The sequence below is a fragment of the Rattus norvegicus genome, chromosome 11 (assembly GCF_021556685.1).
Source record: "Rattus norvegicus strain SHRSP/BbbUtx chromosome 11, alternate assembly SHRSP_T2T, whole genome shotgun sequence".
Classification (NCBI taxonomy): Eukaryota; Metazoa; Chordata; class Mammalia; order Rodentia; family Muridae; genus Rattus; species Rattus norvegicus.
Genome location: NC_141544.1, coordinates 13964364 through 13976175, shown reverse-complemented (window position 1 = coordinate 13976175; position 11812 = coordinate 13964364). Strand labels below are relative to the sequence as shown.

General features: G+C 38.1%; 1 protein-coding gene across 2 annotated transcripts in view; it reads right to left on the bottom strand.

The window, feature by feature from the left end:
* Positions 1-344: 344 nt before the first annotated feature.
* Pros1 (protein S) overlaps positions 345-11812 on the bottom strand; it is an 80555-nt gene continuing 69087 nt past the window's right edge. For both annotated transcript variants that reach the window (NM_031086.2, XM_087576964.1), the window contains 3 exons: positions 8128-8276; positions 6373-6598; positions 345-1641 (listed from right to left, as the gene is read on the bottom strand). In NM_031086.2, coding sequence (NP_112348.2) covers positions 1481-1641; positions 6373-6598; positions 8128-8276 — 536 coding nt within the window. In that variant the 3' untranslated portion in view covers positions 345-1480. The remainder of the gene's footprint in view (positions 1642-6372; positions 6599-8127; positions 8277-11812) is intronic.

Below are 11812 nucleotides of genomic sequence, written 5' to 3'. Positions count from 1 at the left end.
TTGTACAACACCAACTTAATCCCCTCAGACATCATCTTGGTCCCATCCTTCTCTTTTATACCAGCCTAATCAGTAGTCACCTACTATTCTTCATCCTATGTAGCAGGAGAAAAGTTGCACCCCACCACAACCCACACAATGTGCAGCACGTTAATGGTACTCAGGGTGTTTTTACTCTTGCTCTCCTTCCCTTTCTGAGCCCCACTCTACAACCAACATAACCATTCACCAAGGATTTCCAATTTCCAGTCTTTCAGCTGGAGTTCTACTATGCTGTGTGAAGACTTAGACATCTGTTATCTAATTCTAGGCTATGAGTAGTTAAAATGAAGAAACTGCTCATGTATTTTAAAAATATGTATCCTTTTATTATGTTTCATGTGATGCAAAATATCTACAGTAAAATAAAATTCAATTTCTCAGATAGCAATGACGTACCTGATACACACCTGAAATGATCATCAACTCAGGAGCGACAAAGCAGCCTGACACTTGCAATGCACTATCAGCAAATATTTGACAATCTTACCTTCGTGTTTCTTTCATTACAAAGCTGGAACATGTAACATTATCGAACATCTGTCTTGTCATTATCGCTTTGTTAAAAAATCTACTTTTGGTCACATTTTTAACTTCAACAATCCCATTCAAACCACCTATAGTTGTTAAAATCCAATGTGAAGGACAACTATGAATTTACTGATGTATTCACTCTCCTTCCCACCATTAAGAACAGCTGCCTTTCTGACTCTGACCTTATGTGCTCTAAACAGCCTAGGTTGAGTGATGTGCGCGCCCAATGTTCACACCCCCCTTACAGCATAACCTGATGTCTTGGAGAGAAACCAATGCCTTTGAGACAACATTCAGGTGTTGCTCCAGTGAAAATGTGCCCCTGGTCTCTAATTCGGTGAAGGTGTTGGCTCAAGTGTAAAGTCAAGTGAAAGAAAAATGAAGCCTAAACTAGGCGCTCCCCACACCTCGGAATTACTTTAGAATAAAGCTTTGAGACCTTCCTTCCAATTCTCATGCAGTATGCTATCAGCTCTGTCGCTGTCGTGGGCAAAAAGCAACAACAAAAATACAGTGTCGCTCTCCAACTGTTAGCATTTAGTCCCATGAGCTTTTGTTTCGGTTTAACTGATTCGTCTTCTGAGAAAAACAGAACATTTAAATACTAGTTCCATGACGATGAATCTTACCTTTAAAATAAAAAAAAAAAAAAACTAAAGCCGTGTCATTTATAGGAAATAAATTGAAATTTAAATGTTTCATGTGTTTTGTTATTTAATTTCTAGACAGCAGTGAGTACAAGACTTTTCAAAAATGCGACTTATATAACAAAAATCTGAAGGACAAAGTACCACATCATATTTAAACATGCATATAACACATGTAATCCTGCCATTTGGTGATGGAAACATGAACAAGAGCATAATTACAATATGAAAAGAGAGATTAGAAGCCCAGGAAACAGACTTTAGAAGTTCTTCTGGATTTTCCTCACTGACGGACAGGAGTGAGCTCTAATGTCATTATGTTTGGAAATGGCTTCATCCAGATCCAACTGTACCCCGTTGATGTTCACTTCCATGCAGCCGCTGTAAAAAGCATTCACTGGTGTGGCACTGAAGGAAATATCTGTGGAAACAGTGTCTGACGATTAACCCGATACTTCTGCATCTCATTTGTTTACAGTTAAAAGAATTATTCAGACTTCATAAATTCCAAACAAATTCCTACAGGAAAAATTACTAATGTGAATCTATTCAGCAATGTTATGTTGGGCATGGAGGTCAGCGTATGAGTCCTTCTGATTTCATAACTGCTATCATTGCCAACCAAACTAAAGGGAAATGTTCACACTTGAAGAGGAGGAGAGAGTATATGCTTATGATATTCCACATTTACTATAAAATAATATATGTTGGCTTCTTTTTAAATGCGAGCAACATCTCTGAGTGATTTGACCACCTCTTCGACTCGAAATTGTGGGGGCTTAGAAATCCTTTTAGAATGCCATGGCAAACATACCCTTGTATAATTTCTGAAATAAAAACTGGTTTTTCATATTTATCAAGAAATAGTTGCTGGCTGAGCATAAAAGCAAGTCATAATAAGGGACTGACTTTTATGTGATACTATTGTCCCGCAGAACAAAGTTTTGGATTGCTCCTAAGTGAGTCATTTGAGGTCATTGATGCCTTTGGGCTTCGCTGCATTGGAATCCCATTACCAGGGTTTGTCCTAGTTGTCGATTTAGCTTCTTTGTCTCCTTAGAACTACAGTCCAAGACACCTTCCACTCTTTTGGCATTTCCTCCTTATGGATTTGAATTTACAGTGAACATCTCTTGTGCTTCTTTCTCAAAGCATATTATGCCAAAAATATATACCTTAAAATTTCTAAAGACAGTGACAAAATCTGTATCTAGGAGCTAAATGCATATTTTAGGAATCCTCTTCAATCCTGGCTGATGTCCCTGACATTATATATACATTATTTTAACCACAGTGTTATCACTCATTATGACATGGCCCCCAAGAGTATATATAATAACTACATATTATAAACAAAAGTTAGTTTTTAAAAAAATCTTTAAATCAATTTTCTTTTAATTATCATTTATCAAAAGCAATTTAAACATGACTAATTTGTATATAAGTAATTTATTCAAGCAGTGGTGGTGCACAGCTTTAATCCCAGAACTCAGAAGGTGAATGCAGGTAGATCTCTGAGATCAAAGCCAGCCTGGTCTACAGGATGAGTTCCGGTACAGCCAGGACTACACAGAGAAACCCTGTTTTAAAAAACCAAGTTTGGCCGAATGGCTGAGAAGCACCTAAAGAAATGTTCAACATCTTTAGTCATAAGGGAAATGCAAATCAAAACAACCCTGAGATTCCACTTCACACAAGTCAGAATGGCTAAGATCAAAAACTCAGGTGACAATAGATGCTGGCGAGGATGTGGAGAAAGAGGAAAACTCCTCCATTGTTGGTGGGATTGCAAGCTGGTCAAACCACTCGGGAAATCAGTCTGCAGATTCCTCAGAAAAGTGGACATAGTACTACTTGAGAAACCAGCTATACCACTCCTGGGTATATACCCAAAAGATGCTCCAACAGGTAACAAAGACACATGCTCCACTATGTTCATAGTAGCCTTATTTATAATACCCAGAAGCTGGAAAGAATTCAGATGTCCCTCAACAAAGGAATGGATACAGAAAATGTGGTATATTTACACAGTGGAGTACTACTCAGCTATCAAAAACAATGGCTTTATGAAATTCATAGGCAAATGGATTGAACTAGAAAATATCATCCTGAGTGAGGTAACCCAATCACAAAAAGGCACACATGGCATGTACTCACTGATAAGTGAATATTAACCCCTAAAGTTTGAATTACCCAAGATACAATCCACAGACCACATGAAGCTCAAGAAAGACCACCAAAGTGAGGATGCTTCAGTCCTTCTTAGAAGGGGGAACAAAATTATTCATAGGAGGAAATATGGAGATGAAGTTTGGAGCAGAGACTGAAGGAAAGGCCATCCAGAGACTGCCCTACCTGGGGATCCAGCCCATATACATACAACCACCAAGTCCAGACAATATTGCTGAGGCTAAGAAGTGCATGCTGACAGGAGCCTGATATAACTGTCTCCAGAGAGGTTCTGCCAGAGCCTGACAAATATAGAGACGGATGCTCATAGCCAACCATTGAACTGAAAATGGTGTCCCCAATGGAGGAGTTAGAGAAAGGATTGAAGGAACTGAAGGGGTTTGCAACCCCATAAGAACAAGGATGCCAGCCAACCAGAGCTCCCAGGGACTAAGCCACTACCCAAAGACTATACATGGACTGACCCTGGACTCCAACTGCATAGGTAGCAATGAATAGCCTAATTAGGGCACCAGTGGAATGGGAAGCCCTTGGTCCTGCCAAGACTGAACCCCCAGTGAACATGATTGTTGGGGGGAAGGCAGTAATGGGGGGAGGATGGGGAGGGGAACACCCAAATAAAAGGGGAGGGGGGGGCTAGGGGGATGTTGGCCTGGAAACTGGGAGAGGGAATAACAATTGAAATGTAAATAAGAAATACCCAATTTAATAAAGATGGAGAAAAAATTAAAAAAAGAAAGAAAAACCAAGTTTTGAAAAAGAAGAAGAAATAACATATTTGTTTGATAGTTTATATTCTAAAATATTTCAATTTTAGTTTCCTCTCAAGTTTGCCTCAATCTTTCTTTAAATTCAACTACTGTGTTATTAAAAATTTTGTATTTTTATATCTTTTCAATAAATTCATTGTTTATTTGATTTCCTAAAAATGCATTCAGCTAATTTGTGAGTAACTCTCAATACAGCCTCAGTTCACCCAATTTCACTGCTGTCATGCTTCCTAATAACTAACCAGACTGGTAACTTGGACTCTATATCCCTTTTCTACCTGTAACGTTTGAAACCCCTTTCCTTCCATGCCCCAAAATACTAGAAAGGAGGTCCACATATGTGGCATTAACCTTGAGCATTTAGAGTGTAAAAAATCAAGGTTGTTAAGATTCCCAACTCAGAATTCTCCAAAAAAGAGTAATCTATGAGCAGGACTGAAAGAAAAAAAATGATCCTAAATATCTTTGTGCCCTTTTTTTTTTATTTGACATTTAAAGTAACATGTTGATGCTAATGTCAGAGGTCCAATATTAAGTTAAACATGAACCTGAGTTTCCTCCAATTTTCCCCACTTTGAAAATGTAATCCTATCACAAAACTATTAATGTCAGAGTTATCCTTTGCTTACCTGTATTCTGGTTATGAAATTATACTGATTTTACTTCTAGATCTCTATTGGATTCACTTGATTCAATGAAGAATGCTACTACCACCCTAGTCCAAAGCTTCCTTTTTGCCAGGTGAACCTTCCATATCACTATTATGAACAATAAAATAATTGAAATATTGGATAGGTTTGGCCCCTATAGACTCATGTTTTGAATGTTTGGCCTGTAGGGAGTGACACTATTAGAAGGTGTGTCTTTGTTAGAATAAGTATGGCCTTTCTGGAGAAAGTGTGTCATTGTGGGGTTGGGCATTGAAGTCCTATGCTTAAGCTCTGCTCGTGGCAGAAAAGACCCTTCCTCCTAGATGGCTGTGGAATACTCCCCTCCTGGCTACCTTCTGTTCAAGATGTTGAACTCTCAGCAACTTCTCCAGCTCCATATCTGCCTACACACTGCCATGTTTCCTGTACCAGACCCAATTAAATGTTGTCATTTATAAGAGTTGCCTTGGTCATGGTGTCTCTTCCCAGCAACGAAACAGAAACTAAGACAAGGACCCTGTATGGTATGAAGACTACCATGCACTGGTAGAGGTACTGTGATGTTGACAATATTATCACTATGTCCTCAGGCTATCCTATAGCCCCTGAACTCAATTGAATTATACATACTTAGGCTTTCCCCACTTGGAATTATTCATCCAGAATTAAAATTTGAAATTATAATATTTATATGCCCTAACTTGTTTTAAACACTGTAATGACACTCACGTCTTCCACAACAAAACCCTAACTCAAGTCTGTAAGTCACCCATTTAGCCATTTTATAGACTCATCCTGCACTACCTCCTGTCTCAGATTGCCTTAGTCATCCTCTCATATTCATCTATGCACACACACTGACCATTCTACCTATATACACTGCAGTATCCACCCATCTCTACCACCTAGTTAAGTTTACTTAAGTCTTTAAATGCCAGAGAGATAGATAAATTGATAGATGATCTTTTATTCAGAGAGATTGTTCCTGGCCCTGTCCTCAACACCAAGTCAAGTCCTTATTTTTATGCTCTAAACTTGATTTGTAATTACTTGCTTTCATAGAATTCATTATAATTTTAATTATTTTGAAACCTCTTTACTGAGTTGCTGCATGTCTACCTCCTCAACTAAACTTTAAAAGCCCCAGTTGCAGCAACTATAACTTTTTGCTTATTTGGGTTTATGCTCTTAATGGATGAATTAAATGTAGAGTAAACAAACATACTAGTGATGAATAAACTCAATAAGTGTTTACCTTACAACATTATCATGAGACTGGGATTAAATGACATAAAGTGTAAGGGATATTTCAAGTTTGTCTTCATTTTTCAATGCCTTGTTACTAAAATTCCAGGTTTAAGATATTATTGATTTGACCAGGCATAGTAGTATATGTCTTTAATCCCAGCACTCATGAAGCAGAGGTAGGTGGATCTCTGAGTTCAAAAGGCCAGTCTCATCTACATAGTGAGTTCCAGGACAGCCAGAACTATGAACAAGATATTTCATTCAAAACATGCTTGTAGAACTGAAGAAAAATACCTGGAACGCCACCCAGGTAAGTGGCCACGGTTCCTTTCATTGTTTTGTCCAAGATGGCGAGTTGCCTTTGGAGATCTTTAGAGTAAATGACGTCTTTTCTAACTGGGGTCCACAGTTCCAGTCCATTTCTGTTAATGTTACATTTCAGCTGGGATGGCTGTTCCGAGCACAGAGTTATGGCTTCTAAGTGAGCTGCTACTGAATTTTCAACAAATACCAGAATGTCCTAAACAGAAGAGCAAAGACTTCATATAAACAACACTGAAGGCAAAGCCACTTAGGGATGACTTTGTGTTTTGGAAACTCCAACCTAAATTTCAACAAAAGAAAAAAATGATAGAGACTCTACATTTAAATGTAAAGTTGCTTAAATTTTAATAATTAATTTTCAAGCATCAATTTGTTTTACAAGCTCTGTGTATAAGACATAATATATGCTGAATTCTGAAGATTCAATTCCATCATCTGAGTTGGGTGGCCAAACAGAAGAAAGTAACATGATGTGCCTAAGTCATACTTAGGTCTCCAAGTCTCCCTAATTTCAAAAGTTACATATGAAAAAGGTAGAGTGAACTTTGTGTTGAGGAAATTGGAGTTCTTTAGTACACATTGAAGGGTCATCCAAGTTATCACACAGACCAAGGACAATGTGATGAAAGAGGCCTGAGAAAGAGACCTGCATTATGAGCCTCACTTACAGTAGGAAGCTGAAGTCTCAAAAAAGAGAAGTGTTTTATTTTGCTGGAACTTTCAAAATATTCGACTTGTTGGGAGTGACCTCTGTTGCTAACTTAAGATGGTGAAGAGGAAATTAAACCAAAATAGAGAATACTATGATGCTTCCCATACAGTAAATGTAGTCTAAAATGGCCTCTTAGGTTAAGATATTTATGGTGAGAGGGAAAAGACTATACTTCTTGACTGCAGATTACTTAAGGGAATCTTTAACTTTACAAATACTCATATCCTTAAGTCATTAAAAGAGAAAGCCAAGTCGGGTATTTGGTTAATTCCTTTAATCACTGCACTCTGCAATTGGGAGGCAGAAAGCAAGTGGATTTCTGTGAGTCTATGGCCAGCCTGATCTACATAGATCAGTTTAGCCAGGGATACATAGAAAAACTGATGGTGGGGCTTAGCGTAGAGGTTACTTAACAGAAACTCACTTCGAATTATACTCTAATTTGCAAAGTGAACCCTCTGTTTTTGTTGATTACAGTTCAAACAAGAAATCCAATCTTTGCATAAATGTAAGCTTTTTGCAATGCATACGTGCAGTACATAAACAGAAAGCTATTAGCACTACTAGAAATTGGAATAGCATAGATCTCCTAAGAAAGTTTGTTTTTCTTTGTATCAAAGACTCTCCTTTTCTCCCTAATTTTAAACTGGAGTTAGCAAAAAAGAAATCAAGTGGGACAGTTTCAATTCTCTCTTCTTTTCTTCTGAATCACTCAAAGGGTAAAAGATAAACAAGTGCAAAAGAGAACAAACAATGGTATACTACACAGTCGAGAGTGGACTGTTATCATGTCCTTATTCTATATGCAGATGAATTTCCATACTCCTTCACAGATTCTGTCTCGGTAGAGTTCTAGGCACTTTGTCATACCTCCAAGCAGCTTGTGTATGAATCTACCAAACCAAAGATCCAGAAGTTAAGGTTTCTCAGTACCCCAATATTGTCTATTCCTTGCAAATCAGTCAACAAGTCAGGAAATAAAAGAGATTCATCTAGGTTGGAAATAAGGTTACCTGAGAAGTTCCAGAGCCAGAATCCACCAAGGACAAGGCAAAGGGCACTGTGTCCCCAGAAACTAAAGCAAGCATGACTCCAGTGCCAGTGGACGGGCGAATATTCAAGGTCACATTTATTTGCCAACCCTCTGCATTAGTTACATTATCTATTCAAAAATGATAAAATGAGACAGAAAATATTTGTTTCAGTTACAATTGGGACAACAATAATTGTTATAATCTGGTTAATATTCACAGGTAGTTTCTGAAGTGCTAAAAACTTTAATGCTTTCTCTCAATGACATACATTACCTAAGCAAATCAAAAGATGGTTGTTTTATTTGCTAAATGCAAGTGGTGTCCCCACATTTCCATTCTTCCAAGAGAAAGACTCTGCACTGTGGTAAGGAGTACTCCACACTTGCCATTTCCTCTTTAACAACTCTTCATTTCATGCAAATTCACCAGTGTTCAGACCTCAGAGTGGTCAGACCTTACAGCACAGATTTATAAGGAAGTTTAATAGATTTCCTGTATTCTTTCTGAGAAAAAAAATAGGGGTACAGAAGTAACTGCACCCCATCATCACTAATTCTACAGCAATGGAAACAAAAAATATGTTCTATATACAGAGAAAGGTAGATAGTCTTAGGGGAATACCATGGAGTCCACAGTTAGTTTTCAAATTAGGTTGGGGACATTTGCTCTGTGATAGTTTTGTTTTAATCTTTTAATCTTTTAAATGTCTTGGCTAATTATCTACCAAAGTGGAGTGCAGGCAATCGGATGTATACATCTCTATCATCACTGTTTTTCAAAGAAGGCAATAAATATTCATTGAATTTGTGTTTGCAAAGTACAGTCATGCACCACATAATTATAATCTGGCCAATGATGGAGACATATATAAGTCTGTTCTGTGATGTTCACCAAATGATGAAACTGCTTGGTGATTTTGTGATGGTCAGCTATAATCATCACCTTGACATAACCTAGGATTAACTGGGAGAAAATTCTTAGTGAGAGAATGTCTACTTTGGTTTGGCCTATGGGCATAGCTGTGGAGGACAGATTGTCTTAATTACACTAATTGATATAGAAAGACCCAGCCCACTACAGGGAGCAGCATTCCCTAGGCAGGTGAACCTAAACTGTATAAGAGTGACTATGTTGAGCTGAGCATAAACAAACAAGCAAGTACCATGCATGCATTCTTTTCTCTCTACTCTTGAGTATGGATGGGACAAACTGTTTCAAGTTGCTGCTCCTGTTATTTCCCTATTATGACCTGGCACTGCAAGCTGAAAGAAAACCCGTTCTCCTCTAAGAAATAAGGACATGACACATTTTTACAGGACATAGTCACTTATTGAAGTTCACAAAAAACTACCTAAACTAACTCAACTGCTTTTAAAAATTAGTTTACAATATTCATAAGTCTTTCTCATTTATTATTGTGAAGTAATAAATATATAATAAATTCCATATACTACTTGGAAATGTTTTTCTTTGACTAAATATTCTTCCATTTAGTTACATATAATGAGAGTACACTTCTCATTATAATTCTTACACAGAAAGAATATATGGAATTATTGTGAAAAAAATTAAACAAAGTATTTCAAATTCATATTAAAGTGAATATTAAAATGTGTGGAAGTTATAACATTAAACATTAGTTATGAAGTATACTGGTTTCAAATTATCCACAAAATAACTTAAGAAAGTAAATTTAGCTACAATGTAACATTTAAATTTCTTTTTCTGGAAAATTTTCTTTAGCAAATCAGGTTCTGGGAAGGGGACCTCCAGGGATTATTTCTGCTTTGCTTTTTACCTGCAAGCCAGAACTCACCAAAGCCCCAGTGAATGACAGTTAATGTCCTACTCACGCATAAGAGCAGGAAAAGAAATAGAGGAACTTCCTACCTGTCCCTGGGGCATCAAGAAGGAAAACACTCTATTCAGACTGCACCTGGGATATAGCTTTTCTAACAATTACAAGGATAATACAAAGAAAACTCAATTAACAGTTTTACTAATGTTAAAAATAATTTGAGTTTTTATTAGCAAGGTTTCCAGTATTGGAGGATGGGCCATTTGACCTCTAGTGATCAAAGGCTAGTTGAAGTTACTGAATTCTCCCTTATTGCCCTCACTGCCTTGAACAAAAAGTCTATCACTCTAATCCCTGCCAGACTTGCCTTATGCCAGCACTAGCTATTTAAAACACTCTGTAGATACTTTTAGGATAATTACACAACAACTGAAGGTAATTGCTCAGCTCTGGATAGTAAGCCTCTCCTGCCAGGCCTGTTTTGCTATCACAGCCCTCTGTGAATGACCTTCTGCATGACCCTGTAATGATTTCCACTTAGACCAGAGTAGGGGCACTGACCCTGGACAGCCTAGCATAAACACTTAGAAGGCAAGTACTAAAGAGCCAAACATGGCGATTGGTGGGAAGGTGCCTACTGTGGCTATAGATGCAGGCTGTTTGACTCACTGTGCTAAGTCCTCTGGTGTTGAAACACAAGAACTAGCAAAGGGCTTTTCTGAAGTGGTCTTTTCTTCCCTACTTTTACCAATGTGCGCTGAACTGTTAATATGAGTAAAGAAGTATTACAAAGAGCAGCAAGGCAGCCAGGTAGAGGTTGTTGAACTACAGTGGCTGCAGGAACAACAGAAGAGTCGCCAGCAGGGTTAGCTGAAATAGCAAGGCAAGCAGCGCTTGACAGCAGAAGAAGTAGCCTTGGCCGGGAGGAGGGAGCAGAAAATAGCAGAAGCAGAGAGGGTAGAGAACTAAGAATGAAGATTAAAGGTTATAAAAGAGCCAGAAGAGAAGTCCTGTAGGCCATAGTTGCTGGAAAAGTTCTAAAAACTGTAATACCTTTAGGGACAAAGGGTCTCAGCCCAGAGTCAGGAATTATAAAATTAGCTGCTGTTAAGGATTGTGGAACTGTGGAATTTCAACTTCCTTGAGCTGTGATGACAGAACTAAGGATCCTAGTTCTCAAAACCTACAGAAGAGCTGTAGTTCTAAAGGGTGCTTGCTACCTGCTGCTGCTGCTCCGGCTGCCACTGTTTACCACTCACTGTCAAACACTAAAGCATGAAAAGCTGCCAAGGACAGGACCAGAGAGGCTTTTCGTTGCGCACTCTTGATTTCTCTGCAGGTAGAGCAAAGATCTCAGCTAGTCTGTGGCAAAAAAGATCTCCCTCCTGGGTACCTGCTTTATCCGAAGTAAAAGCTGATCACGACTAATCCATTCATCACTAAGAATGAACATTGCCCAGTCTGGTCCAGATATTCTCTGTAAGTTTGAATTCCTCATTTGTACAAAAGGACCTGAACAGGACTTCCAGGCAAGACTCTTTCCTACACCAATAGACCTAGTCCTTTGTTCCTGAGGCTGCTACCTGGCTCACTGATGGTCAGAATGGCATCTTTCATTCAGCTCGAGCAGATATCCTGACAACCCCTTAGTGCCCAGACTCATGTCTCCTGTTCCTGGACCTAAGAATTTGATTTAGTCACACATAGGTAATCACTACTAATATGTGAAAAGGAGTTCAACATAAATAGAAATTAGGACAGTAGCATTTAAAACTATAAAACGTAAATTTGATCAGATTTGGAAACTCTTTTGAGCATGAAATTTCTGCTTTTAGTAATTTTTGCAATTAAAAATCTTTAGAAGAA